The 27,608-nt window shown below is 43.8% G+C and overlaps 1 protein-coding gene across 1 annotated transcript in view; it reads left to right on the top strand.

The window, feature by feature from the left end:
* Nucleotides 1-27,105, top strand: part of terb2 (telomere repeat binding bouquet formation protein 2) — a 28,564-nt gene extending 1,459 nt beyond the window's left edge. Inside the window, exons 2-7 of the mRNA XM_059640188.1 lie at nucleotides 2,623-2,706; nucleotides 7,619-7,700; nucleotides 14,809-14,948; nucleotides 17,196-17,257; nucleotides 21,924-21,951; nucleotides 26,937-27,105. Of these exons, the coding sequence (XP_059496171.1) occupies nucleotides 2,643-2,706; nucleotides 7,619-7,700; nucleotides 14,809-14,948; nucleotides 17,196-17,257; nucleotides 21,924-21,951; nucleotides 26,937-27,094 (534 nt within the window). The 5' untranslated portion in view covers nucleotides 2,623-2,642 and the 3' untranslated portion in view covers nucleotides 27,095-27,105. The remainder of the gene's footprint in view (nucleotides 1-2,622; nucleotides 2,707-7,618; nucleotides 7,701-14,808; nucleotides 14,949-17,195; nucleotides 17,258-21,923; nucleotides 21,952-26,936) is intronic.
* The last annotated feature ends 503 nt before the right edge of the window (nucleotides 27,106-27,608 follow it).

The raw sequence follows: 27,608 nt of genomic DNA, 5'->3' as shown, positions 1-27,608 counted from the left end.
ATATACAGACCAACACTCAAAAAACCAGTATGAGTCTCCAGCTCCACTGGAGCAGTCCGGCCGGGAAGCGTCCCGGATAAACAACTTCCCCACAGCTTCGTCCACAATCGCGAGCTGTGATAAATCAATCGGTTGTACATGCGTAACATCCGCAACAAGGTCCATCTCGGTCCAGGTCCAGATCGAGACAGCGACATAGAGACATACATGGAGCTGAGTTCGGTCTGACAGATGCCGGCTCACCCTGTATGGGATGACATAGATAACATTGAAGAAGGCACCGTAAGGGCAGCCCACCCTACAGTTGAGATAAGCAGTACCACCCAAACCTTCTACAACAAAAGCTATCGACACGCTGGGCAGTGACACCCTGGAAAGAGACAAAAATAACTGAGACTGGTGAGGAAACATCTGATGCAACTGCCTTCACGGAAGAAGTTGACATCGAGCCAGTATACAACATAAAGACTCACTCTGTCACTGACACTTGACAGCCCTCCAGTGACAAGTGAGCAAACCCCGGGCACGGGCCCCGCTGATGATGATAACAACGCCTAATATAACACCAGTATCATCTGGTCCTTGGCCTGTGGTGATACTAGAGAGTAGACAAACATCGATGAGCGATGTAAAGACTCGAAAAAGGCACTCTCCGGAGTGTTCCAAAATCAGCTTTCCTGCTCCTCTGATGCTGCTTGGCCTGCTGTGTTCATCCACATCCACACCTTGTTATCTCAGGGTTTAGAGGGATATTGGCCAAATGCTGGCAAATGGGACTAGATTAAAATAGGCTGTCTGGCTGGCATGGATAAGTTGCACTGAAGGAATTTTTTTCGTGTTGTACATCTCTATGACTCTATGGCAAATTTCACAACTGCAGTATGTCCGAAGGTGTTTTACAGCCAATTTGGTATATTTGAAGTGTATTCATTTGTTACATGATAGGAAATGTTGCAGTCAAATTATGCATAGCAAGCTCACGTGGGCAGCGATGTGATTGAAGGATAAATATTGATCTGAACGAAAACAAAGTTGCTGGAAAATCTCAGCAGGTCTGGCAGCACCTTTGGAAGAGAAAACAGAGTTAACATTTCGAGTCCGGTGACCCTTCCTCAGAACTGATGGTGGTTGGGAAAACGTCAATTTATATGCAGAAAATAGGGAGGTGGGTGGAGTAGGGAGTAAATGCTAGGATAGAGCCCGAAGAGAGAGAAAGACATTTGGACAAATGAGTTGCTAACGCTGAGGCTGGGAGGGTGAATAGTTGTTAATGATGACTGTTGGTGACTAGCAACAGGGGGTGTGTAGTGACTGGCCACTATTGTTACCACATGGGGGTGTGTAGTGCCAGGCTACGTGGTAACAATAGTGGCCAGTCACTACACACCCCCTGTTGCTAGTCACCAACAGTCATCATTAACAACTATTCACCCTCCCAGCCTCAGTGTTAGCAACTGCTTTGTCCAACTGTCTTTCTCTCTCTTCTGGCTCTATCCTATCGTTTACTTCCTACCCCACCCACCCACCCTATTTTCTGCATATCAACTGACGTTATCCCAGCCGCAATCATTTCTGAGGAAGGGTCACCGGACTTGAAACGTTAATTCTGTTTTCTCCTCCACAGATGTTCCCAGACCTGCTGAGCTCATACAGCAACTTTGTTTTTGTTGCTGATTTACAGCATCTGCAGTTCTTTGGGTTTTTATTTAATGTTGATCTGAACACTGGGGATAACCTCAAATTAAATTGTGCTGTGGGATCTTTTACATCTGCTTGAGAAATGAAGCTGGACTATATTTTAAATCTGTCCAAAAAATGGTACGTGCAATTCTGCAGTATTCCCTCAGTACTGTACCCTTGATTTTGCACACAAGTCCTGAAAGGCGATTATAAAACAACAAATGTCTGACTGAGAGGTGACAGTGCTACCATTAAGCCACAGTTGACGTTAAAAATAGCATGAGAGACGAACAAAGCAGTGAAAGAAGCAACAACATTTTTCTCATTTTTTCTAACGTTTGTGTGTGAGAGAGAGAGAGAGAGAGTGAGAATGTGCATGAGATAAGACCGTAAGTCTGAAGTTTCAAGTATGTCTGAACTGTGACATGAGCAATGATGGAAAATCTCCTTGAACGTTTGTCAATTTTCCATATGTGGGCTATGATGCAAAATTAATAAGCTATTAACCTTTCAATCGATTCTGTCTCATAACATTGAATTCAGTGTAGGCCAATTTTCCTATTGTAAAACTTAAGTTTTATTGCCTGATGGTTTGAAAAGAGGCTGGTGGTGCAGTTACCTCAATTATGGATAAATTCTAAATTAGAACACTAAGATCTGATGGTTTTGATAGCTTTAGATATATCTAAATAGATGATAAGAAAATTAATACGCCCAGAGACTTAAGTAGTGTGTAGCAAAGAATATTAAAGGACAGTGGCTTGAATATTGGTAATACAAGTTGGCATTTCTTCCAAATGCATTGCACAAATTAAGAATTATCGTTTTATGAATTAGAACCAGTGTGAAGTGATTTTAACTTTTTGTAATTGTGCAATATTTGTGATTTATTGCTCTGTAAAATATTTAAGTTTTCTATTTTCTCTCTGTTTTAATGAACAGGTTAAAGACTTTGTCTTAACATGCACAAGAACAAGAAAGCCTGGTTTTCTCAAAGTGTAAGCAGGCACATTTGTGATCTTTGGGGTATGTATGTACCATACTTGAAATTAATTTTTATTGAACTAGTTTCTGATACTTCTAGATTCAGAATTAGTTTTATTGTTGGCTGTTCAGTTCACTACGGTCTAGTTTCCACTATTGGCAGCAAGAAAATTTGGAAAAAGAAATCAGGTATAAATATCAGAGATAATGGGAACTGCAGATGCTGGAGATTCCAAGATAATAAAATGTGAGGCTGGATGAACACAGCAGGCCAAGCAGCATCTCAGGAGCACAAAAGCTGACGTTTCGGGCCTAGACCCTTCATCAGAGAGGGGGATGGGGGGAGGGAACTGGAATAAATAGGGAGAGAGGGGGAGGCGGACCGAAGATGGAGAGTAAAGAAGATAGGTGGAGAAGGTGTGGGTGGGGAGGTAGGGAGGGGATAGGTCAGTCCAGGGAAGACGGACAGGTCAAGCAGGTGGGATGAGGTTAGTAGGTAGCTGGGGGTGCGGCTTGGGGTGGGAGGAAGGGATGGGTGAGAGGAAGAACCGGTTAGGGAGGCAGAGACAGGTTGGACTGGTTTTGGGATGCAGTGGGTGGGGGGGAAGAGCTGGGCTGGTTGTGTGGTGCAGTGGGGGGAGGGGATGAACTGGGCTGGTTTAGGGATGCAGTGGGGGAAGGGGAGATTTTGAAACTGGTGAAGTCCACATTGATACCATATGGCTGCAGGGTTCCCAGGCGGAATATGAGTTGCTGTTCCTGCAACCTTCGGGTGGCATCATTGTGGCAGTGCAGGAGGCCCATGATGGACATGTCATCAAGAGAATGGGAGGGGGAGTGGAAATGGTTTGCGACTGGGAGGTGCAGTTGTTTGTTGCGAACTGAGCGGAGGTGTTCTGCAAAGCGGTCCCCAAGCCTCCGCTTGGTTTCCCCAATGTAGAGAAAGCCGCACCGGGTACAGTGGATGCAGTATACCACATTGGCAGATGTGCAGGTGAACCTCTGCTTAATGTGGAATGTCATCTTGGGGCCTGGGATGGGGGTGAGGGAGGAGGTGTGGGGACAAGTGTAGCATTTCCTGCGGTTGCAGGGGAAGGTGCCGGGTGTGGTGGGGTTGGAGGGCAGTGTGGAGCGAACAAGGGAGTCACGGAGAGAGTGGTCTCTCCGGAAAGCAGACAGGGGTGGGGATGGAAAAATGTCTTGGGTGGTGGGGTCGGATTGTAAATGGCGGTTGCAGGGGAAGGTGCCGGGTGTGGTGGGGTTGGAGGGCAGTGTGGAGCGAACAAGGGAGTCACGGAGAGAGTGGTCTCTCCGGAAAGCAGACAGGGGTGGGGATGGAAAAATGTCTTGGGTGGTGGGGTCGGATTGTAAATGGCGGAAGTGTCGGATATTACCTGGGCCATCTCCAGCACATCCCTCACCTTCCTGGACCTCTCAGTCTCCATCTCAGGCAACCAGCTTGTAACTGATGTCCATTTCAAGCCCACCGACTCCCACAGCTACCTAGAATACACCTCCTCCCACCCACCCTCCTGCAAAAATTCCATCCCCTATTCCCAATTCCTCCGCCTCCGCCGCATCTGCTCCCACGATAAGACATTCCACTCCCGCACATCCCAGATGTCCAAGTTCTTTAAGGACCGCAACTTCCCCCCCACGGTGATTGAGAACGCCCTTGACCGCGTCTCCCGCATTTCCCGCGACACATCCCTCACACCCCGCCCCCGCCACAACCGCCCCAAGAGGATCCCCCTCGTTCTCACACACCACCCTACCAACCTCCGGATACAACGCATTATCCTCCGACACTTCCGCCATTTACAATCCGACCCCACCACCCAAGACATTTTTCCATCCCCACCCCTGTCTGCTTTCCGGAGAGACCACTCTCTCCGTGACTCCCTTGTTCGCTCCACACTGCCCTCCAACCCCACCACACCCGGCACCTTCCCCTGCAACCGCAGGAAATGCTACACTTGTCCCCACACCTCCTCCCTCACCCCCATCCCAGGCCCCAAGATGACATTCCACATTAAGCAGAGGTTCACCTGCACATCTGCCAATGTGGTATACTGCATCCACTGTACCCGGTGCGGCTTTCTCTACATTGGGGAAACCAAGCGGAGGCTTGGGGACCGCTTTGCAGAACACCTCCGCTCAGTTCGCAACAAACAACTGCACCTCCCAGTCGCAAACCATTTCCACTCCCCCTCCCATTCTCTTGATGACATGTCCATCATGGGCCTCCTGCACTGCCACAATGATGCCACCCGAAGGTTGCAGGAACAGCAACTCATATTCCGCCTGGGAACCCTGCAGCCATATGGTATCAATGTGGACTTCACCAGTTTCAAAATCTCCCCTTCCCCCACTGCATCCCTAAACCAGCCCAGTTCATCCCCTCCCCCCAATGCACCACACAACCAGCCCAGCTCTTCCCCCCCACCCACTGCATCCCAAAACCAGTCCAACCTGTCTCTGCCTCCCTAACCGGTTCTTCCTCTCACCCATCCCTTCCTCCCACCCCAAGCCGCACCCCCAGCTACCTACTAACCTCATCCCACCTGCTTGACCTGTCCGTCTTCCCTGGACTGACCTATCCCCTCCCTACCTCCCCACCCACACCTTCTCCACCTATCTTCTTTACTCTCCATCTTCGGTCCGCCTCCCCCTCTCTCCCTATTTATTCCAGTTCCCTCCCCCCATCCCCCTCTCTGATGAAGGGTCTAGGCCCGAAACGTCAGCTTTTGTGCTCCTGAGATGCTGCTTGGCCTGCTGTGTTCATCCAGCCTCACATTTTATTAACTCAGGTATAAATATGGTGGTTTTTCGGCAGATGAGTGAGCATTACAAAAAACAATGAAAGGGCGGTGAATCTGTCTAAATTGCCAAATAATAGGGCAGGGTTCAGAGATGAATAAAAGCTCTAGGCAATAATTGGAATGATCTTTACAAACATGGTTTGATTTCTGCACTGTTAAAAATAGGACAACAGCTGTAGAAAAATAAAGCCACCATAGTCCCAGAGGACCATTGGGCAATTTTCTCATTGGAGAGACTCCTAATGGTGGTTTAACTTGAGGGTCACTAAGCCTCAGGTAAAGGTTGAAAGGAGGGATCTTCATGGTGACCTCAGCTGGTATGAGAAATGACGCTGCGCTGTTGGCATAATTCTGCATCATAAACAAGCCGCCCAACCAACTGAACTAAATGAAACTCTAACAACAGCAAGACTTGATTAAATGCTTTAATGTATGACAGAGAAGGTGCACACAGTCTCCAGCAGGGTGTTTTACCTGATGCAGCAATGCATCTGTTATCTCCTGCAACACAAAAAACTGGACATGGACATCGTGGTATTGAAGAATCCAAAGGCATTTATTACTATAACTATTATTTACAAACATTATCTTCCTCTGGGCTAATATTAAGCTGTAAGTTCATAACTGTGGAGCAAACTTCCATCAGAGTTCATGCTTCAAGTGAACTGAGCTAAGAGTATTACAGATCTTGTATATACCTTCAGGTCAGATGCTATGATACAGTGATGATATTATGAGCATGCCTCTTAAAGACATACGGACTATGTGGCGTAACATAACAGTGCATGATTCATTGACCTCTGTTTTCTCTGGGATCTTCTTCCCAGATACCTGAACTTTCTATTTCTGCTCACCTCTTCCAAGGCAATTCCAAACAGTCAGACTCCCAAGATCATAACTGTCAGCAACCATGATCCAGTTGTCAGTGTCAATTTTTCATTACATTTAGATATCCTTGTAGCACAGGTATGGATGGCCAAGAGGACACGACCCAGTGGCCATTTTCACTGCATAAATGATCTTTGATCATTTAGCCCTTATCCATCCAATGAATATGACTGAACCAATGCAGATCTTGTTGGTTTAGACAGAGTAGATAGAGAAAAACATTTCCCAGTCATCGAGAACCGTGGACATAGATTTAAGGTTAATGACAAAAGAAGCAAAGATGACGTGAGGAAAAATGTTTTATGCAGTGACTACTTAGGATTGGGAATGTGCAAGATACTGCCCAAGACACAGGTGGAGATGATGTAGTCACATCTTTTGAAAGGGAATTGGATATTGTCTGAAAAGGAAACGTGCAGAATTATGGGGAATAGGTTTGTGAGTTATGTTTGGATAAGTTGCTCTTGTGGAAAACCAACAGACAGGACTTGGACAAGCATATGGACGTACATGGAATAGTGTAGGTTAGATGGGCTTGAAATCGGCATGACAGGTCGGCACAACATCAAGGGTCAAAGGGCCTGTACTGTGCTCTAATGTTCTATGTTCTATATGAGTAGTTTCTTTCTACACTGTAATAATTCTGTGATAAGGGGTGTATCATTTTGAACTGAGGTGAGGAGAAATTTCTTCACTCAAGGGGTTATAAATCTTTGGGATTCTTTACCCCATATACTTAGTTATTGATAATATTTCGGACAACAGAGGGTTCATAGGGTCTGGAAACAGGATAGAAAATTGGAGTTGGTGTCGACGTGTAACCATGATATTGATTGATGGAGCAAGCTTGTTGGACTGTATGATATTTTCTTGGTCTTATTTCTGGGATACTTATTTCTTATGTTCCTTGAGCCATTGCAAAATATGCTCTGAGTTCTGTGTTGTATTCATGCAAACCAATAATTATAAATTGTATTCATTACTATACAAATTCATGTTGTTTATTAGCCAGATTTGTTTAAAAAGATGATAGTATGAAATTGTAATTAGAAGTTTTTGCAAAATCTGTCTTCTTAGATGAAACATTTACCGTATTAGTGGGAAGTTTGTATTGCATGAGTAAGATTTGAATACATTTGAAGTCTTGTTGGTTAAACAGCTTGCATTCCTTTCAATGATTAGATTAAAACATATTTGTACACATTTCGTAATTTAACACATGGTTTCTGTAATTATTCCTGCAGTAACCGAAGGTGGGATCATCACAAACTGGTGTTCAGCTGATTTCTTATTTAGCAATGATGCTGCTCATCCTGACACACAGAGGTATAATGAAATAGAATTTGTATAGTTACATTTTTAAAGTTAAATATTACAGATTAATAGCTGTACTCTAAAAGAAAATGAGATAATTTGAAGTATGAGTGAATGATAGAAGAATATAATAATAACTCTAGCAATCCATGCATAAAGATATGGCCGCAGAGCTCACATTGCAGGAAGCAGCAGCTAGCCCACATGCTCAAACTAATTAAGACATTTTGGACAACTAATCAAACATTTCTAGCCCCAGTGTTGTGAAATCAGAATCGGTGTCAAGAAGCAAAAGATGATGGTAAAAATTTAATTTTGAACTAGTGGCATGTGCATTTGGTCTGTGTGAGAGGGAGTTTAATGATTAACTTATCAGCATTTCTGGAGCCATGATTTTTATTTATAAACCAGTCTGAGAGAGAACGTTGCAGGGGTGATAATGAAAATTTGTTGGTACTGGGAGAGTTTTATTAGCAGACAGAGGAAACATTTGAGGACTATTAGTTTGCTTTTAGTATAGAAGGATCAGGAATTTGTTTTTGCTTAGGTGGAACCCCTAAGCTTGGAAAGCTTTTGCTTTCAGTTTGCCTAACTGTTGGTTGAACTTAGATATCTGAAGCAGTTTCCTCGGAAAAGGAAGTACTTCAGAGAAGTTAAGAAATATGTTGCTTCAATATGTTGAAATCTTCATTATTTAATTTTACTTTTTCTTATTTTTTTGACAAACTGCAAGCTGAAGTTAAGAAGTAAACTTTGAACATTGAGAGTAAACAAACTGATATTTAAGAACTGGCCTGTAAAGTTCATTACAGTAGTTATTGTCCTAAGAACATGGCAGATGCGTGGGACATGTTATATTAACGGACTGGCAGCTGGTTAAATATTGAATGGGTCAGTTACGGGCTGAATGGTGCTGGCCAGCCAATCATTGAAAAAGAAAGAAAAATCATTATTTGAACTAGGAGCAAAGAGCCTGAGGCTATGAAAACAGCTGGACAAGAGTTTTTGATAATAAAATGTGAGGCTGGATGAACACAACAGGCCAAGCAGCATCTCAGGAGCACAAAAGCTGACGTTTCGGGCCTAGACCCTTCATCAGAGAGGGGGATGGGGAGAGGGAACTGGAATAAATAGGGAGAGAGGGGGAGGCGGACCGAAGATGGAGAGTAAAGAAGATAGGTGGAGAGAGTATAGGTGGGAAGGTAGGGAGGGGATAGGTCAGTCCAGGGAAGACGGACAGGTCAAGGAGGTGGGATGAGGTTAGTAGGTAGCTGGGGGTGCGGCTTGGGGTGGGAGGAAGGGATGGGTGAGAGGAAGAACCGGTTAGGGAGGCAGAGACAGGTTGGACTGGTTTTGGGATGCAGTGGGTGGGGGGGAAGAGCTGGGCTGGTTGTGTGGTGCAGTGGGGGGAGGGGACGAACTAGGCTGGTTTACGGATGCAGTAGGGGAAGGGGAGATTTTGAAACTGGTGAAGTCCACATTGATACCATATGTCTGCAGGGTTCCCAGGCGGAATATGAGTTGCTGTTCCTGCAACCTTTGGGTGGCATCATTGTGGCAGTGCAGGAGGCCCATGATGGACATGTCATCTAGAGAATGGGAGGGGGAGTGGAAATGGTTTGCGACTGGGAGGTGCAGTTGTTTGTTGCGAACTGAGCGGAGGTGTTCTGCAAAGCGGTCCCCAAGCCTCCGCTTGGTTTCCCCAATGTAGAGGAAGCTGCACCGGGTACAGTGGATGCAGTATACCACATTGGCAGATGTGCAGGTGAACCTCTGCTTAATGTGGAATGTCATCTTGGGGCCTGGGATAGGGGTGAGGGAGGAGGTGTGGGGACAAGTGTAGCATTTCCTGCGGTTGCAGGGGAAGGTGCCGGGTGTGGTGGGGTTGGAGGGCAGTGTGGAACGAACAAGGGAGTCACGGAGAGAGTGGTCTCTCCGGAAGGCAGACAGGGGAGGGGATGGAAAAATGTCTTGGGTGGTGGGGTCAGATTGTAAATGGCGGAAGTGTCGGAGGATGATGCGTTGTATCCGGAGGTTGGTAGGGTGGTGTGTGAGAACGAGGGGGATCCTCTTAGGGCGGTTGTGGCGGGGGCGGGGTGTGAGGGATGTGTTGCGGGAAATACGGGAGACGTGGTCAAGGGCGTTCTCGATCACTGTGGGGGGGAAAGTTGCGGTCCTTAAAGAACTTGGACATCTGGGATGGGCGGGAGTGGAATGTCTTATCGTGGGAGCAGATGCGGCGGAGGCGGAGGAATTGGGAATAGGGGATGGAATTTTTGCAGGAGGGTGGGTGGGAGGAGGTGTATCGACGCCGACGGAACCCCGCCCACGGCCGACGGAACCCCGCCCATGGCCGACGACCTCATCGCTCCACCCACAACCTCCACAGCCAGCAACCCCAGAGGAGACAGCCACACTGAGCCCTGCCGCATCTTCACCATCCCCCCAGACCTCCCACTGACTGAGGACGAACGTTCAGTCCTTAGCAAGGGGCTCACCTTTGTCCCCCTACAACCACACATCAACGAATACCAGTCACGGTTGGACATAGAGCAGTTTTTCCGCCGTCTTCGCCTCCATGCCTACTTCTTCAACCGGGAACCTAACCCTCCTTCCCCTGACCCCTTCACCCGCTTCCAACTCAAGTCCTCCTCCTGGACACCACCCCCAGGCCTCCTACCCTCCCTCGACCTCTTCATCTCCAATTGCCGTCGAGACATTAACCGCCTCAACCTCTCCACCCCTCTCTCCCACTCCAACCTCTCCCCCACAGAACAGGCAGCCCTCCGCTCCAACCCCAACCTCACCATCAAACCCGCAGACAAGGGTGGCGCAGTGGTAGTATGGCGCACTGACCTCTACATCGCTGAGGCCAGACGCCAACTCTCTGACACCACCTCCTACCGCCTCCTCGATCATGACCCCACACCTGAGCACCAAACCATCATCTCCAACACCATTCACGACCTCATCACCTCAGGGGACCTCCCACCCACAGCCTCCAACCTCATTGTTCCCCAACCCCGCACGGCCCGTTTCTATCTCCTTCCCAAAATCCACAAACCTGCCTGCCCTGGTCGACCCATCGTCTCAGCCTGCTCCTGCCCCACCGAACTCATCTCCACCTATCTGGACTCCATTTTCTCCCCTTTGGTCCAGGAACTCCCCACCTACGTCCGTGACACCACCCACGCCCTCCACCTCCTCCAGGACTTCCAATTCCCTGGCCCCCAACACCTCATATTCACCATGGACGTCCAGTCTCTGTACACCTGCATTCCGCATGGAGATGGCCTCAAGGCCCTCCGCTTCTTCCTGTCCCGCAGGCCCGACCAATCCCCCTCCACCGACACTCTCATCCGCCTAGCTGAACTCGTCCTCGCACTCAACAACTTCTCTTTTGACTCCTCCCACTTCCTACAGACTAAGGGGGTGGCCATGGGCACCCGCATAGGCCCCAGCTATGCCTGCCACTTTGTAGGTTACGTGGAACAGTCCCTCTTCCGCACCTACACAGGCCCCAAACCCCACCTCTTCCTCCGGTACATTGATGACTGTATCGGCGCCGCCTCTTGCTCCCCAGAGGAGCTCGAACAGTTCATCCACTTCACCAACACCTTCCACCCCAACCTTCAGTTCACCTGGGCCATCTCCAGCACATCCCTCACCTTGCTGGACCTCTCAGTCTCCATCTCAGGCAACCAGCTTGTAACTGATGTCCATTTCAAGCCCACCGACTCCCACAGCTACCTAGAATACACCTCCTCCCACCCACCCTCCTGCAAAAATTCCATCCCCTATTCCCAATTCCTCCGCCTCCGCCGCATCTGCTCCCACGATAAGACATTCCACTCCCGCACATCCCAGATGTCCAAGTTCTTTAAGGACCGCAACTTTCCCCCCACAGTGATCGAGAACGCCCTTGACCGCGTCTCCCGTATTTCCCGCAACACATCCCTCACACCCCGCCCCCGCCACAACCGCCCTAAGAGGATCCCCCTCATTCTCACACACCACCCTACCAACCTCCGGATACAACGCATCATCCTCCGACACTTCCGCCATTTACAATCCGACCCCACCACCCAAGACATTTTTCCATCCCCTCCCCTGTCTGCTTTCCGGAGAGACCACTCTCTCCGTGACTCCCTTGTTCGCTCCACACTGCCCTCCAACCCCACCACACCCGGCACCTTGCCCTGCAACCGCAGGAAATGCTACACTTGTCCCCACACCTCCTCCCTCACCCCCATCCCAGGCCCCAAGATGACATTCCACATTAAGCAGAGGTTCACCTGCACATCTGCCAATGTGGTATACTGCATCCACTGTACCCGGTGCAGCTTCCTCTACATTGGGGAAACCAAGCGGAGGCTTGGGGACTGCTTTGCAGAACACCTCCGCTCAGTTCGCAACAAACAACTGCACCTCCCAGTCGCAAACCATTTCCACTCCCCCTCCCATTCTTTAGATGACATGTCCATCATGGGCCTCCTGCACTGCCACAATGATGCCACCCAAAGGTTGCAGGAACAGCAACTCATATTCCGCCTGGGAGCCCTGCAGCCATATGGTATCAATGTGGACTTCACCAGTTTCAAAATCTCCCCTTCCCCTACTGCATCCGTAAACCAGCCTAGTTCGTCCCCTCCCCCCCTGCACCACACAACCAGCCCAGCTCTTCCCCCCCACCCACTGCATCCCAAAACCAGTCCAACCTGTCTCTGCCTCCCTAACCGGTTCTTCCTCTCACCCATCCCTTCCTCCCACCCCAAGCCGCACCCCCAGCTACCTACTAACCTCATCCCACCTCCTTGACCTGTCCATCTTCCCTGGACTGACCTATCCCCTCCCTACCTCCCCACCTATACTCTCTCCACCTATCTTCTTTACTCTCCATCTTCGGTCCGCCTCCCCCTCTCTCCCTATTTATTCCAGTTTCCTCTCCCCATCCCCCTCTCTAATGAAGGATCTAGGCCCGAAACGTCAGCTTTTGTGCTCCTGAGATGCTGCTTGGCCTGCTGTGTTCATCCAGCCTCACATTTTATTATCTTGGAATTCTCCAGCATCTGCAGTTCCCATTATCTCGGACAAGAGTTTTTGGTTGTTTTCTCCTTGTCCTATGGTTAAAGAATTATTTAATGTTTTGAGAAAAGAAGCCAAGTTACAGGAAATAAGTGAATATGCTTCAGAGCTTGCTGGAAGCTGCTTGCATTGATTGATGACCTTGTATTTCAAGCAAAGCACAATCTCATGTGCCTGTAAATCAAAGCAACTTTCAAGGAGTTTCATAAAGGCATCGTATTCATTGTTGAAAAGGCTATCAAGCTATCCCATTTCAACTCTTATCTTTCTTTTAATTTATACCCTAAATATGTCTATCAGTACATGTGTGCGAGTGGGGTTATGATCAAAGATTGATTTAAACCCAATCATTGAAATTAATTAGATTGCCTGTTGTTTGCTCTGCTAAAGTTACAGTATTAATAAATGGTTAATTTCAAGCTGTACGCTTGATTAGATTAGATTCCCTACAGTGTGGAAACAGGCCCTTCGGCCCAACAAGTCCACACCGCCCCTTCAAGCATCCCACCCAGACCCATCCCCCTATAACCCACACCCCTGAACACTACGGGCAATTTAGCATGGCCGATCCACCTAGCCTGCACATCTTTGGACTGTGGGAGGAAACCGGAGCACCTGGAGGAAACCCACGCAGACACAGGGAGAATGTGCAAACTCTGCACAGACAGTTACCCGAGGCTGGAATCGAATCCGGGTCCCTGGCACTGTGAGGCTGCAGCGCTAACCACTGAGCCACAGTGCCGCCCCAAATATCTGCTATCAGTTATTCTTACCACTGATCAGGAATAATTTGGCAATTTTGAGTCATCAGATATTTTAATTTCACTGAATTGTATAGAATTGAATTGAGTATCTTTTATTGTCATGTGTACTCCAATACAGTAGTACCATGAAAAGTTTTTACAGTGGCTACTTTTAATAGCACCAGAGATGACAAGGTGTAGAGCTGGGTGAACGCAGCAGGCCAAGCAGCATCAGAGGAGCAGGAAACTGACGTTTCAGGCCTAGACCCTTCAGAAAAGGTCTGAACATGTGTCTAGGCCCGAAATGTCTGCTTTCCTGCTCCTCTGATGCTGCTTGGCCTACTGTGTTCATCTAGCTCTACACCTTGTTATCTCGGATTCCCCAGTATCTGCAGTTCCTACTACCTCTGAAACAATTTTAACCCCACTGCAAAGCCTCTTCTAAGGATTCCAACCTTTAGTGGCACCATCTTAGTTACAAGTACCTAGGTAAAAATCTTGGATACAAAAAGAGGAATGAAAGGAAAAGTAGTAGCATTACTTACAATGTCTCAAAAATAAGTTAGAAATAAGATAATTATAACATAGTTAAAGGATTGACATTACTGTCCAGTAGAGAATTTCAGATAGCACCAGCTCAGCATGTGGCCTGACCACTTGCACCAGACCCCGGTCTAACAACCATCCTGCTCTGCTGCAAGCCTCCGGTCTATTGTGCACTAGCATTCAGCTGCACCCAGGTAAGTTATGCTGCCCTGAGACTCGGGCATCCCCCTGTGCTGCCCCGGAACTCGGGCTTCGCCCCTCCCTGCACCGGGACTCCGGCTTCACCCTGTGCTGCTCCGGAGTGGGGAGCCAGTTACAATGAGTTACAATATTGAGTGTTAACAAGTGTGATTTGGTCTGGCTTGCTATCTCTATGTTGTAACAATGGTTTTTATTTTGAAAGTTGCAGACCAGAAGTGTTTGGTTATTCGAAGCTGAAAAACATCCAAGCTCAGGCATGTGTTTAATTAAGGAAGAGGTTACCACATTCTTAAGACTAGCATTGAAAGAAACAGCTATCTTAATCTGTAGATATGGTAGCAAATTAGCCTCTATTACTTTTTAGTTTGGCACTTTGTAAAGAGAAACTTACTGATACTTTGTAGTTCTTAACTTAAAAATGACTCAACAGCATTTTAAAAAAAAATGAAAAGGAATATTTAGTTAATTAGTTACTTTGTTGCCTCAGCTATTTGTTTAAATGCAATTCAGCTTCATGGTCATATGAATATTGTTTTACCTTCCAGAATCTTTGAGAGTTTGGATTTTGTAGAGGACAAGGCTACAGTCTTTCATGCTAGTTATCTTTCGGCATGTGAAGAGTCAGGGCTCAAGGATAGTGTAGCAATGGGCCATTTTCTGCTTCCTCCATCCTGCCTTCATGAAGGTTAGTGCTAAGCTGATAAGAGACAGTTAATCTTTTAGACATTGGTTTCATCATTTGGCAGTTACGTGCAGTCTTTGTGGATTTTGACTTCTGTCTTAACTTGAAGAGCCCACAGGAAAATCTTAGATGTGATTAAAGAGGACAATGTGGGGAATTACTTCTTTAACAAAATAGAAGGTTACCAAATCTATGGAATGATTGTATTTGTGTTAAGAAAAACAAAGACACGTTGAGTGTAAGAGGGGTGAACTTTGTGAATTGCAAGCTGCATGAACATGGTCTGATGACAGTGTTTAGGTGAGAGTAGAACACAAACAAAATAACTTTTCTGTTGGTGATCAGTGTGTTAAGATGTTAATCCACATCTGAAATAGCCCCGTTGGGTAGTTAATCAATGTTTTATGAGCTTTTTCTGTTCAGAGAGATTAATTATTATATTTTAAATGTGCTTTTGAAAAGGGAAAACTATAACTCTTCAGCTGTTCGCATCTTTTACATGAAGCTATATTTAAAGCAACTTTTTATAAGCAACATTTCCATCCTTTGGCTTTTAGCGTCTCAGGTTAAGTGTGGAGTATTGGAAGGCAACAGGCCATAGTCATAGTGATATGGGGCAGAATATTCCCTCCTTGAAGGTGGGGAGAAGGGAAATAATAAAGCAAGATGTCCCTGGAGAGATATTTGCCCTTATCCTGCCACTTCAGTTAAATACAAGGCAAGAAGGTTCATTTAACATTTCCTCAATTTGCCAACAATGAAAGTCATTAAGTAGCCAATCAATATTCACTTATGGGTTTCAACTTACCACTACCTCAGATACCTGGTGCTCTGGCAGGCGAGGAAAGTAGCTGGCTCCAAATTCGGGATGAGGCTTCCGTTAGCTCCAGTGTGCAGACGGTCAGAGTCAATGATAAGGAGCAACAGTTGACCTGTGGAAGCTACCTCCTTGCTCTTGCCTCTGACTGCCTCGCTTCCTGTGATCCCTATCTGACAAGCAGCAAAAGAAATACACTCAGTTAATGATAGGAAATATTTGTTTTACAACACCATTGCATTTTTTAAAAATCCTTTTTGCATCCGTTAGATGATAGCATTGATCAGGTCTTTAGAGTAGGTTACCTGCCTGTCATGGAAGAAAACCAATGAATAATGTGTGAAAATTCAAAAAATATTCTGGTAGAAGTGTCACGTGGAGAATACATATTGTTACTTTGGAATTTCTATTGTCAAATATTTGTAGCTGGGTTGTGGATACTGTGGTTGGTTTACTCACCAAGCTGGTTCATTAGTATGCATCCGTTTCCTTGCCCTGCTAGGTAGCATCATCAGTGCAGCCTCTGAGAGAGTGCTGTTGTGTTTTCCCGCCTGGTATTTAAACTCTGGGGTCCTTTGGAATTGGTTTTGGTTTTTCTTCGCAGTGGTGTATATATAGGGTCTAGTTCGATGTGTTCATTGATGGCCTTCATGGTGGAGAACCGAGCCTCTAGAAATTCCTATGCTTCTCTCTGTTTGGCCTGTCCTAGGATCCTGATGTTGTCCCAATCGAACTGTTGGTTCTCCTTATCCAGGTGAAGGACATGATTGAGTACTGATCATGACCAGTCAGGACAATATCAGGATCCTAGGACAGAGCCAAGCACCGGAATTTCTAGAGACTTGGCTCTCCACCAAGAAGGCCATCAGTAAATACAGAGAATATATACACTGTTTTGAAGTGAAACTGGAAATGAGGTAACCAATTCGAGAGATTAAATACCAGGCAGGAAAACACAACAGCGCTTCAACAGAGGCTGCATTGATGATGTTACCCAGCAGGGTAATGAAACGTCTGCGAACTAACGAACCAGCTCAGCGAGCCAACCAATCACAGCATTGTAAAATATTATTTAATTTGTCATTGTACTTTTAAAAGTTTTTATTTTTAATTCAGCAATATGTATTTGCAACCCTCCAGCAATATCAGAATTGCTTGTAAAATTTGTGCAAGCAGGATTAGCATAAGAGGCATGGGAGTCATTTGGAGTTGAACATGAGGTTGAATTCTTTAATTTTTGACAATTACATTTTTTTTATCAAGTTATATCACAACAGGAGCCCCAGAGATTGAATGGGTGATTGAGTCAAATGTGCACGATTCTGTAAAAGGAATGGACTAGATGGTCTTTACTATTTCTATTTTTCACATATTTTGAACAATATGCATATGTGAAATATTTCATCCATATTTCATGCTCTTAATTATTTCAGAAATTCGAGCAGCAGTTGGAAATTTCATTTGGGAGCTGGACAATCCTTTGCAACCTCAGCAGGTGAAGTCATTTTCTTTGTGTTTTGTTCCTGAGGTGCTAAGGAAATTAATTGATGTATTGAAATAGATATGCACAAGTGTTCTAAATGAAATGTAATAAAGAACCTCTATAACTCTAGAGACTTGTAAGAATACCTACAGTGATTGTCAACATTTGTGACCTTGCTTGACTATAGTTTGGAGTCATAGATTGAAGTAATTGGCTGTAACTTTATGAATTGTGTGCTCATCAAATGAAGCTTGTCTATGCCTGATTTTGTTCTCTTCATTGTGGAACTGTATCTCCATGTGTCTGCTGACAGTTCTTTTTGTATTTGCTAGAGTTAAAATACGCTAGTCGTATGTACATTTAGTTATATTACGCTCCTGTTGCAGCTAGCTCTTTTCACCCCATGGGAATTCCCTCTTTTAGTATCAACTATAATTGAATTGAAGGCAGTTAGCTTCTTAGAAGGCACATGCAAATAAATATATGTATACACTTATACTGATGTTCTTTAAATAAATCTGCAGACAGGTATGCATGGGTCCAGAGGTATTTGTGTTTATAGGCAACGTAAATGCCACACATTAGTTTTGTGTAGGTACTGTTGCTATAGGATTGTCACTGTTTGTTGTTTTAAATTTTAACATTAGTCACATGAGAAAGGCGATTTTTCAAAAAAGAGGAGATCTGAAACCTGCCACAGCCCAGAAATGGAAAGAATAGACCAAGACATTCATAATAGTGGGCACAGGTTTGTTTCTTCAGTCTAATCCTGTACTGCTATGAAAGAAACCCTTGCTGTTTAAGATGTAAACTGTACTATAATTTCTTGCATTACTGAAGTGGCTACATGTAAAACACTTCAGAACGTCTCGTTCTCATGAAAAGTGCAATTAAAGATGAGTCTCATTTTGCTGAAATGTTCAATAAAAAGAGAATTCGAATACTCATTTTCAATAAAATATGCACAAATGTATTGTATGTCATGACCCAATTTAGCTCAATGTTGGTTGACTTCACTGCTAATATGTACATAGGCTTGTACTTTCAGTGATACTTAAGAATATGACCCACGAACAAAAATGTGAATATTTTATTTTAATTTTGAATTCCCCTTTCCACATATTCAAGTGTAATCACTGCTGGGAATTTGGGCTCAGCCTAATTCAGCAGGGGAGGTTATGGTCTATTGGTATTATCGCTGGACTGTTAATCCAGACACACAGATAAGGTCCTGGGGACTCGGTTCAAATCTCGCCACGGCAGATGGTGAAATTTGAATTTAATAAATATCTGGAATTAAGAATCTAAAGATTACTATAAATCTGTTGCCAATTGTTGGGGAAAACCCAACTGTTTAACTAACGTAAGATAACAAGGTGTAGAGCTGGGTGAACATAGGATGCCAGGAACATCTTAGGAGCAGGAAAGCTGACGTTTCGGGCCTAGACCCAAAACGTCAGCTTTCCTGCTCCTAAGATGCTGCTTGGCCTACTGTGTTCATCTAGCTCTACACCTTGTTGTGTCGGATTCTCCAGCATCTGCAGTTCCTATTATCTCTGGTTCACTAATGTCACCATTAAAGATACTAATGTCCTTCAGGGAAGAAAACTGCCATCCTACATGTGACTCCAGGTTCAAAGCGATGTGGTTGACTCTTAACTGCCCTCTGGGCAATTAGGGAAGGACAACAAATGCTGCCTAGCCAGTGACGTTGCCATCCCGTGAATGAATAAAGAGCAAAAAAAATTATAAATTAGAATGCTTAGTGCCAAATTACTAGAAATCTTCATTTATTTTCTACCTACCTTGATCTTTGATTTAATCCCTGAATTAAAATTAAGACTGTGGATTACAAGAAAGATGGGAATCCACTTGTAGTACAGTGGTAGTGTTCCTGCTTTAGACTGCAAGGCCTGGATTCATTGCCCACCTGCTCTAGAGGCTTACAGTAACATCTTTGAACAGGGTGAATAGAAAAATGAGGGAAGTCAGGGACAGAATAAAAGCGGAAGAAAATGCATACAATATAGTGAAGATCGGTCAGAGCCAGAGGATTAGGAGGACTTTAAACACCATCAGAGGACAACTAAGTAAGTAATAATGGGGAGAAGATGAAATATGAGAGTGAGCTAGCTAGCAATACAAAACAATATTGAAAGAGATTTTGGGCAGCACGGTGGCTCAGTGGCCGACACTGTTACCCCATGGTACCAGGTCATTCATTGACATCTTTCCTGTGTTTACCCTCTCTAGTCCTGTTATCATTTTGTGGGTTTATCTGAGATCTCCTCTCATTCTTCTAAACTCAATAAATATAGTCCTAACCTATCCAATCCATCTTCAGTCATCATTCCTGCCTTCCTTTTGTTGTACTCCCTCCATACCCAAAGTATCTTTCCTCAGATAGAAATATAGGATTTTTACAGCGTGGAAGCAGGTCATTCAGCCCGTCGAGTCTACACCAACCCTCCGAAGAGCATCCCACCCAAACCCATTTTCTTACCCTATCCCTGTAATTTGCCAAGGCTAATCCACCTAGCCTGTACATTTCTGGACACTATGGGCAATTTTGCAGATATGGAAGCCAAACCACACACAAAACTCCAAGTGTGATCTTTCTCACCAAGATAATTGTACAATTGCAGCAAGGATATTCTCGCTATGAAGGCTAAGTACCGTTTTTCACCTTCACTGTCTATTATACCTGCTGACTTAATTTTAGTAATATGTGTACATTGACACATAGGTGTCATTCCACTTTGCCTTTCTCCACCTATCACCATTCAGGTAATAATCTGCCTTCCTGGTTTGCTGTCAGACTGGATAACTTCACATTATACTTCATCTGCCATGCATTTGCCCAGTCACCCAACTTGTCCAAATCACATTGATGTGTCTCTGCAGCCTCTTCATAGCTCATGTCCCTGTCCAGCTGTGTGGTCTGTATATTTGGAGAAGTTACATTTAGTACCGTCATCAAAGTCATAAATATACTTGTGAGTAGTTGGGGATTCAACCACTGAGCCCTCTGGTACCCCACTAGTCACTGGGTGCCACTCAGAAAAAGACTCATTTATTCTTAGCTCCTAATATCTTATGCGGGACCTTATCAAAAGCCTTCAGAAAGTTAAAGTAAATCACATCTCTGGCTCCCCCTTATCACATATGCGAGTTATATCCTTGAAAAATTTCATTGGTTTTGTCCAGCATGATTTCCCTTTCGTAACTCTCTTCTGTACCTATCTGACCTTGTCACTGTTTTTCAAATACTCAGTTTTTAAATCTTTTATAACAGACTTGAGCGTTTTCCCCATTGCCAATGTCAGGCTAGCCAGTTTATACAGCCTGTTTCCTCTACCTTTGTATAACAGTGGGATTACATCAGATACTCCCCAATCCTTAAGAACTGCATCAGTTATTATCGACTAGTTGATGTGAAGTTTCTCTAAATCAGTGTCTGTATGTTTCTCCTTTGGAGAGACCAGGTTACCTCAGGATTATGAATGCCACATAGCAGAAGTAACCTGCCCTCGTATAACAACAGTTGAAGTTTATTTTTGTATGATGCCTTTAACATAATAAAGAGTCTATAGTTCTTCACAGGGACTTTATAAAACAAAACACGACACCAAGACACAAAAGGAGATATTAGGTCAGGTGATCAAAAGCTGGGTCAAAGAAGTAGGCTTTAAGAAGGTTGGTAAAAGAAGAATATAAGGCAGAGAGGTGTAAGGTTGGAATTCTAGATCTTAGTGCCTAGGCAACAGAAGGTGTGACCACCCATGGTAGAGAATTTAAATTGGAGATGCGCGTGAGGATCGATTTGAATGAGCATAGAGATCCTTGAGTGCTTTAGATCCAGAGGAATTACTGATATAGAGAGGCCAAATCAGTGAGCACGGAGTGACAGCTGAAATGAAACTTGGTGCGGGGACTGAAACTTCTGAATATTTTACTTGAGGGAAATTTCTACTCATCCAGATAACAGATAAGGTACCTGATAATTTAGCTACTTTGAAGGGTTGGGAGAGAAAGTTTAAATCATTTAGGAGCACTGGAAAGTGGCATGCTGAAAGTAACAAAACATTAAGAACTATAGGATCACAGCTGAGGCTGGAACTATCAACTTCCTTTTTGTTGTTATGATGCAAAGTTCTCAGCGAAGGATAAGTCAGTAGGGGTCTGAAGAATGCTATTGTAAAGGAAAGGACAGTATTTTCTTAAAGGAGAGGACCATTTAGAATTAAAATGTGCCCCACCACAGTGCTACCCCTGAAACTGTTTACCAATGGGCATTTCGCAACTGAAGTACCTCGTAAGTATTCATAATACATTGTACTAAGTACCTAACATAGATATTTTCTAATATTTTAGTTAACCTTTTGTGCAGGTTTGTAACACAGCAGTCATTGCCTGGACACATTGAGATTTTCTAAATGCATCATTTACACTGCTGCCAAACAAAAGCATTAAAAACTGATATAAATTCTTGGGAGTACATCAAATCTCTCTCAGTTTTAACCATAAATGTCATGGTAGTTGCTTTACTATCTCAGGTGTAAGCAAAGGTATTTGAAGTTTGTTCTAAAATGTTGCTGTATAACATTTTCAAAGCAGAAACCAGAATTTATGCATTGAAACGCCATCATTTGAAGCTACAACTTGTCATGTTCAACAGACGTACCCTGTAAACAACATGGTTACTGGTAAGAAATAGATTGCATTTATAATTTATGACGTCAGTTATGTTATTACTAGAAAAATGAAATGCCAGACTGAAATCTGGCTTGATAGATCATTTTTGTTTTGGTTTCACCAAGGTGGTCTTTGACTGAAATTCATGCACCTTATGCTGCAGATTTGGTTTTAACAGTAAAAGACAATTTCATTATGTTAAAGAATTTAAGGCGACACAGAATAAACCAACTATTTACAATTCTGGAATCATCTACTTGAAGTCTAATGCACATCTGTTTACAGTATTCACTCATAAAGCCGACTGGATGAAACCAAATTCCCATTACTCTGCAGGAGGTTTCTTTCATCCTGTGTCTTAAAAGAAAGCTGCAGCAATACTTACATGTCAATCATTAAACCCTTCTTAGATACTGACCAAGCCCATATGCCGCCATGTCAAAATTCAGACTCCAGAATAAATTATATTTAAATATAAATTATAAATATAAGTGAGAGAGACAGGGTAGTTGTCATGGGGGACCTCAACTTTCCAAATATTGACTGGGAACACTATAGTTCGAGTACTATAGATGGGTCAGTTTTTGTCCAGTGTGTGCAGGAGGGCTTCCTGACACAGTATGTAGATAGGCCAACAAGGGGTGAAGCCACGTTAGATTTGGTACTGGGTAATGAGCCCGGCCAGGTGTTAAATTTGGAAGTAGGTGAGTACTTTGGTGATAGTGATCACAATTCTGTTATGTTTACTTTAGTGATGGAAAGGGATAGGTGTATACCACTGGGCAAGAGGTATAGCTGGGGGAAAGGCAATTATGATGAGATTAGGCAAGATTTAGGGAACATAGGATGGGAAAGGAAACTGCAGGGAATGGGCACATTAGAAATGTGGAGCTTATTCAAGGAAAAGCTCCTGTGTGTCCTCGATAAGTATGTACCTGTCAGGCAGGGAGGAAGCTGTAGAGTGCGGGAGCCGTGGTTTACGAAGGAGGTGGAATCTCTGGTCAAGAGCAAGAAGAAGGCTTATGTTAGGATGAGGTGTGAAGACTCCGGGTGCTTGAGGGCTACGAGGTAGCCAGGAAAGACCTAAAGAGAGAGCTCAGAAGAGCCAGGAGGAGACATGAGAAGTTGTTGGCAGATGGGATCAGGGTAAACCCTAAGGCTTTCTACAGGTATTTACGGAATAAAGGAATGACAAAAGTAAGATTAGGCCCAATCAAGGATAGTAGTGGTAAGTTTGTGTGTGGAGTCAGAGGAGACAGGCGAAGCACTAAATGAATATTTTTCGACAGTATTCACTCTAGAAAACGACAATGTTGTCGAGGTGAATACTGAGATACAGGCTACTAGACTAGGTGGGATTGAGGTTCACAAGGAAGAGGAATTAGAAATCCAACAGAGTGTGAAGATAGATAAGTCCCCTGGGCCAGATGGGATTTATCCTAGGATCTTCTGGGAAGCCAGGGAGGAGATTGCCGAGCCTTTGGCATTGATCTTTAACTCGTCATTGTCTACAGGAATAGTGCCAGACGACTGGAGGATAGCAAATGTGGTTCCCCTGTTCAAGAAGGGGAGTAGAGACAACCCTGGTAATTATAGACCAGTGAGCCTTACCTCAGTTGTTGGTAAAGTGTTGGAAAAGGTTATAACGGATAGGATTTATAATCATCTAGAAAAGAATAAATTGATTAGGGACAGTCAGCACGGTTTTGTGAAGGGAAGGTCGTGCCTCACAAACCTTATTGAGTTCTCTGAGAAGGTGACCAAACAGGTAGATGAGAGTAAACCGGTTGATGTGGTGTATATGGATTTCAGCAAGGCGTTCAATAAGGTTCCCCACAATAGGCTATTGTACAAAATGCGGAGGAATGGGATTGTGGGAGATATAGCAGTTTGGATCGGAATTGGCTTGCTGAAAGAAGACAGAGGGCGGTAGTTGATGGGAAATGTTCATCCTGGAGTGGTGTACCGCAAGGTTCGGTGTTGGGTCCATTGCTGTCATTTTTATAAATGACCTGGATGAGGGAGTAGAAGGATGGGTTAGTAAATTTGCAGACGACACTAAGGTCGGTGGAGTTGTGGATAGTGACGAAGGATGCTGTAGGTTGCAGAGAGACATGGGTAAGCTGCAGAGCTTGGCTGAGAGGTGGCAAATGGAGGTTAATGCAGACAAGTGTGAGGTGATGCACTTTGGTAGGAGTAAACGGAAGGCAAAGTACAGGGCTAATGGTAAGATTCTTAGTAGTGTAGATGAGCAGAGAGATCTCGGTGTCCATGTACACAGATCCTTGAAAGTTTCCACCCAGGCTTGACAGGGCTGTTAAGAAGGCCTGCAGTGTTTTAGCTTTAATAGAGGGATCGAGTTCCGGAACTAAGAGGTTATGCTGCAGCTGTACAAAACTCTGGTGCGGCCGCACTTGGAGTATTGCGCACAGTTCTGGTCACCGTATTATAAGAAGGATGTGGAAGCTTTGGAAAGGGTGCAGAGGAGATTTACTAGGATGTTGCCTGGTATGGAGGGAAGGTCTTACGAGGAAAGGCGGCTGAGGGACTTTTTGTTAGAGAGAAGAAGGTTGAGAGGTGACTTAATTGAGACATATAAAATAATCAGAAGGTTAGATAGCATGGATTGGGAGCCTTTTTCCTAGGATGGTGACGACGAGCACGAGGGGGCATAGCTTTAAATTGAGGGGTGAAAGATATATGACAGATGTTAGAGGTAGTTTCTTCACTCTGAGTAGTAAGGGAGTGGAATGCTTTGCCTGCAACGGTAGTAGATTCGCCAACTTTAGGTACATTTGCCAACTTTAAGTACATTTAAGTCATCATTGGACAAGCATATGGACGTACATGGAATAGTGTAGGTTGGGTGGGCTTCAGATCGGTATGACAGGTCGGCACAACCTCGAGGGCTATATCTATATCAATACAATACAATATCTATATTCTACATTATAACTTATTCATTATTGGTAAAGTGCCTGAATTTAATTCATTTTACTGTGCTAGTTTAGTGGTAGCTTTTTTCTATGAGTTACATGTTGTGTTGAACAGATATTGCATAACTTAAACAAGCAAGCTACTGTGTTATTTCAATTCAGTACTTAGTGATCAGAGGTCATGGGAACTGCAGATGCTGGAGAATCCGAGATAACAAAGTGTGGAGCTGGATGAACACAGCAGGCCAAGCAGCATCTTAGGAGCACAAAAGCTGACGTTTCGGGCCTAGACCCTTCTGTTTGTTTGGATAGTGTGTTTGTTCATGAGTGATATTTGTTTGTTCCATTAGGTTGAAGTCCCATTTCTCTGTATTTGAGTTTGCAGAAGATCCCATTGCACTGTTCCAAGAAGAATTGTTCCTCCAAAATCCCCATATTATTGTCTTAATGAATGTCATCAAAATACATTATTTAATCATTTATCTTACTGCTGTTTAGGGAAGTTGTAGTTGTTACAGTAACTATGTCTTAAACATTCAAAGCCAATGGATTGATATTTTTGAGACATGCTCCGATTGTGAAAAACAATATTAATGCAAGTTGTGACCTTAACCTCTCATTCTCCATAGACAACATTTGGGATGTGCTTCCTTTGAAATTTTCTTGTCGCCTCCAGCACTCTTGATCAACATTCTTCCACCAGCCTCTCTTTGTTAAGAGTGTTCCTCCAGTTTGTGTATTCTTGTTAGATATTATACTTTCTTTCACATACTGCACTGTGAAAATGCTTATTTTTCATCAAAGCTTATTTTTACTCTAGCTGTTAGTTTACCAAAGTCTCTGGTATTGTGGAGAAACATTTGAATTAAGAAGTCTTTTTATTGTGTGAAGTTATGTAAAGTCCGTGGCTGCATAATTAAAAACATGCTGGTGTTTACGCCTCACTCAACTTCTTAAACACTATGAAAATTCTCATATGTATCACTGTATACTGGGGAGATCAAATACTGTTTGGGTGAGAGTTTTGCAGAATATATCTGTTCAATCCATGGTCATCAACCCAAGCTTCTACTCAGCTGTCATTTTAACTCTGCATCGTGCTACCCCTCTCTGTCTGTTGCCCACTACCATGTTCCATTTAAATTCAACTCAGGTTCAATAGAGAACTGCACTTCACCATTTAGCTGGGTATTTTTATAGCCTTTTGGACTCAATTTTCAGTTCAATATTGTATTATGCCCCATTTTATTTTGTTCCCCTCTGATTTAGTTTTTCTGGTTTCTCGCTAACTTCCTTTACTTGGCTTCTGAATGGCAACTATTCCAATTCAAGCCGTTCATACCTTCTCTAGACGTATCTTTTATTTCTTTGCTTATCTCATTGCCTGTTTTTTTGGCCCTGTGCCATAGACATTTTTGACATTTAATCACTTTGTCCCCTCCCTGTTACAGTGCTTCTCTTTCACTTATCTTCCTCCCCACCCCTTTTCCTTCACTTGCTGAAAACCTGTAATGTTTCTAACTTCCTGCAGTTCTGATTTGAAGGTCACAGAACTGAAATGTTAACTCTGTTTCTCTCTTTATCAATGCTGTCTGACCTGCATTTTCCAGCATTTCCCGATTTTATTACCATTGTTATTTACTTGGATATTATAAAATGAAAAATAGGTTTCTTAGCTGCTTTGGGGTCATAAAACTTCCAACACTTACAGTAGCCTCAACGTGATCAAAAGCAAAGAGGAAGAGTCACCGGACCAATAACATTAACTCTCGTTTTTCTTCACAGATGCTACCAGATCTGCTGCACTTTTGCAGCAACTTCTGTTTTTGTTCTCAGCATGTGATATGTTGGTTGTATTTGAAATTTTATTTTAATTCTCTGAGTTTCAGTTTTCATTGAGATCATGAATCAAAAATTAGATAATTAGAAGTCACTGCATCTTGGAGCAAGTTTCCCAAGAAGTAAAAGTACCTAGTAGATTAATGTTTCTATTAGGAAAGTGCGTGAAAGGGAACAGTTTTGTTTTAACTGTAGTCATTTGTTTTCATACTTCTGGTTAGGTTTTATCTCTATCGACGAGCTGAAGAAGTACTCAGGAGATTTGTACGACTTCATTCCAGGCAGCACGGGTTATTCAGTCTGTCGTGCCCAAAGAGAAAAAATGTTTTCAGTTTTAAAAAGCAGAAACAGGAACCACACATTTATTCATACAAATTAAACAAGACTGAAATCAACTTCAATTGAAAAAAAAATTCTTTGAACATCAGTGAAGTTATGAAGCTCTGCTGTAACCTGTTACATTTCACTCAATGACAGATTGTGAAAAATAAAGAAAATTTACTCTAAACTGTTTTACTATTCATTAAACTGTAATCCCTTTATGTTTGCATTAACATATCTAATGTTGCTCAGTTACTCGTGTTGATGCAGCACACCAAATGAATTACTTATGATTTTACATACAGTTACGTAGAAACTACAGAATTGTAATCATCTGTATTGGTATTCAACCCTTTTGGGAGTATTCATAACCCACTTGCCTGTTGTTTCCATATTTACTCTGCCACCTCTTTGTAATTTTAAATAACTTTATAATAGGTGACTACTTTTATATCAAACACAGTGCCTGAATTTTGAATGAAATAAAAACAGAGTGCTAGAGAATCTCAACAGCTCTGGCAACTATTTTAGAGAGAGAAACATTTTTTTTAAAGTCCAGTATGTCTTCTCGC

This window comes from Stegostoma tigrinum, chromosome 36 (assembly GCF_030684315.1).
Source record: "Stegostoma tigrinum isolate sSteTig4 chromosome 36, sSteTig4.hap1, whole genome shotgun sequence".
In the NCBI taxonomy this organism is placed as follows: domain Eukaryota; kingdom Metazoa; phylum Chordata; class Chondrichthyes; order Orectolobiformes; family Stegostomatidae; genus Stegostoma; species Stegostoma tigrinum.
This window is presented reverse-complemented; position numbering and strand designations above follow the sequence as displayed.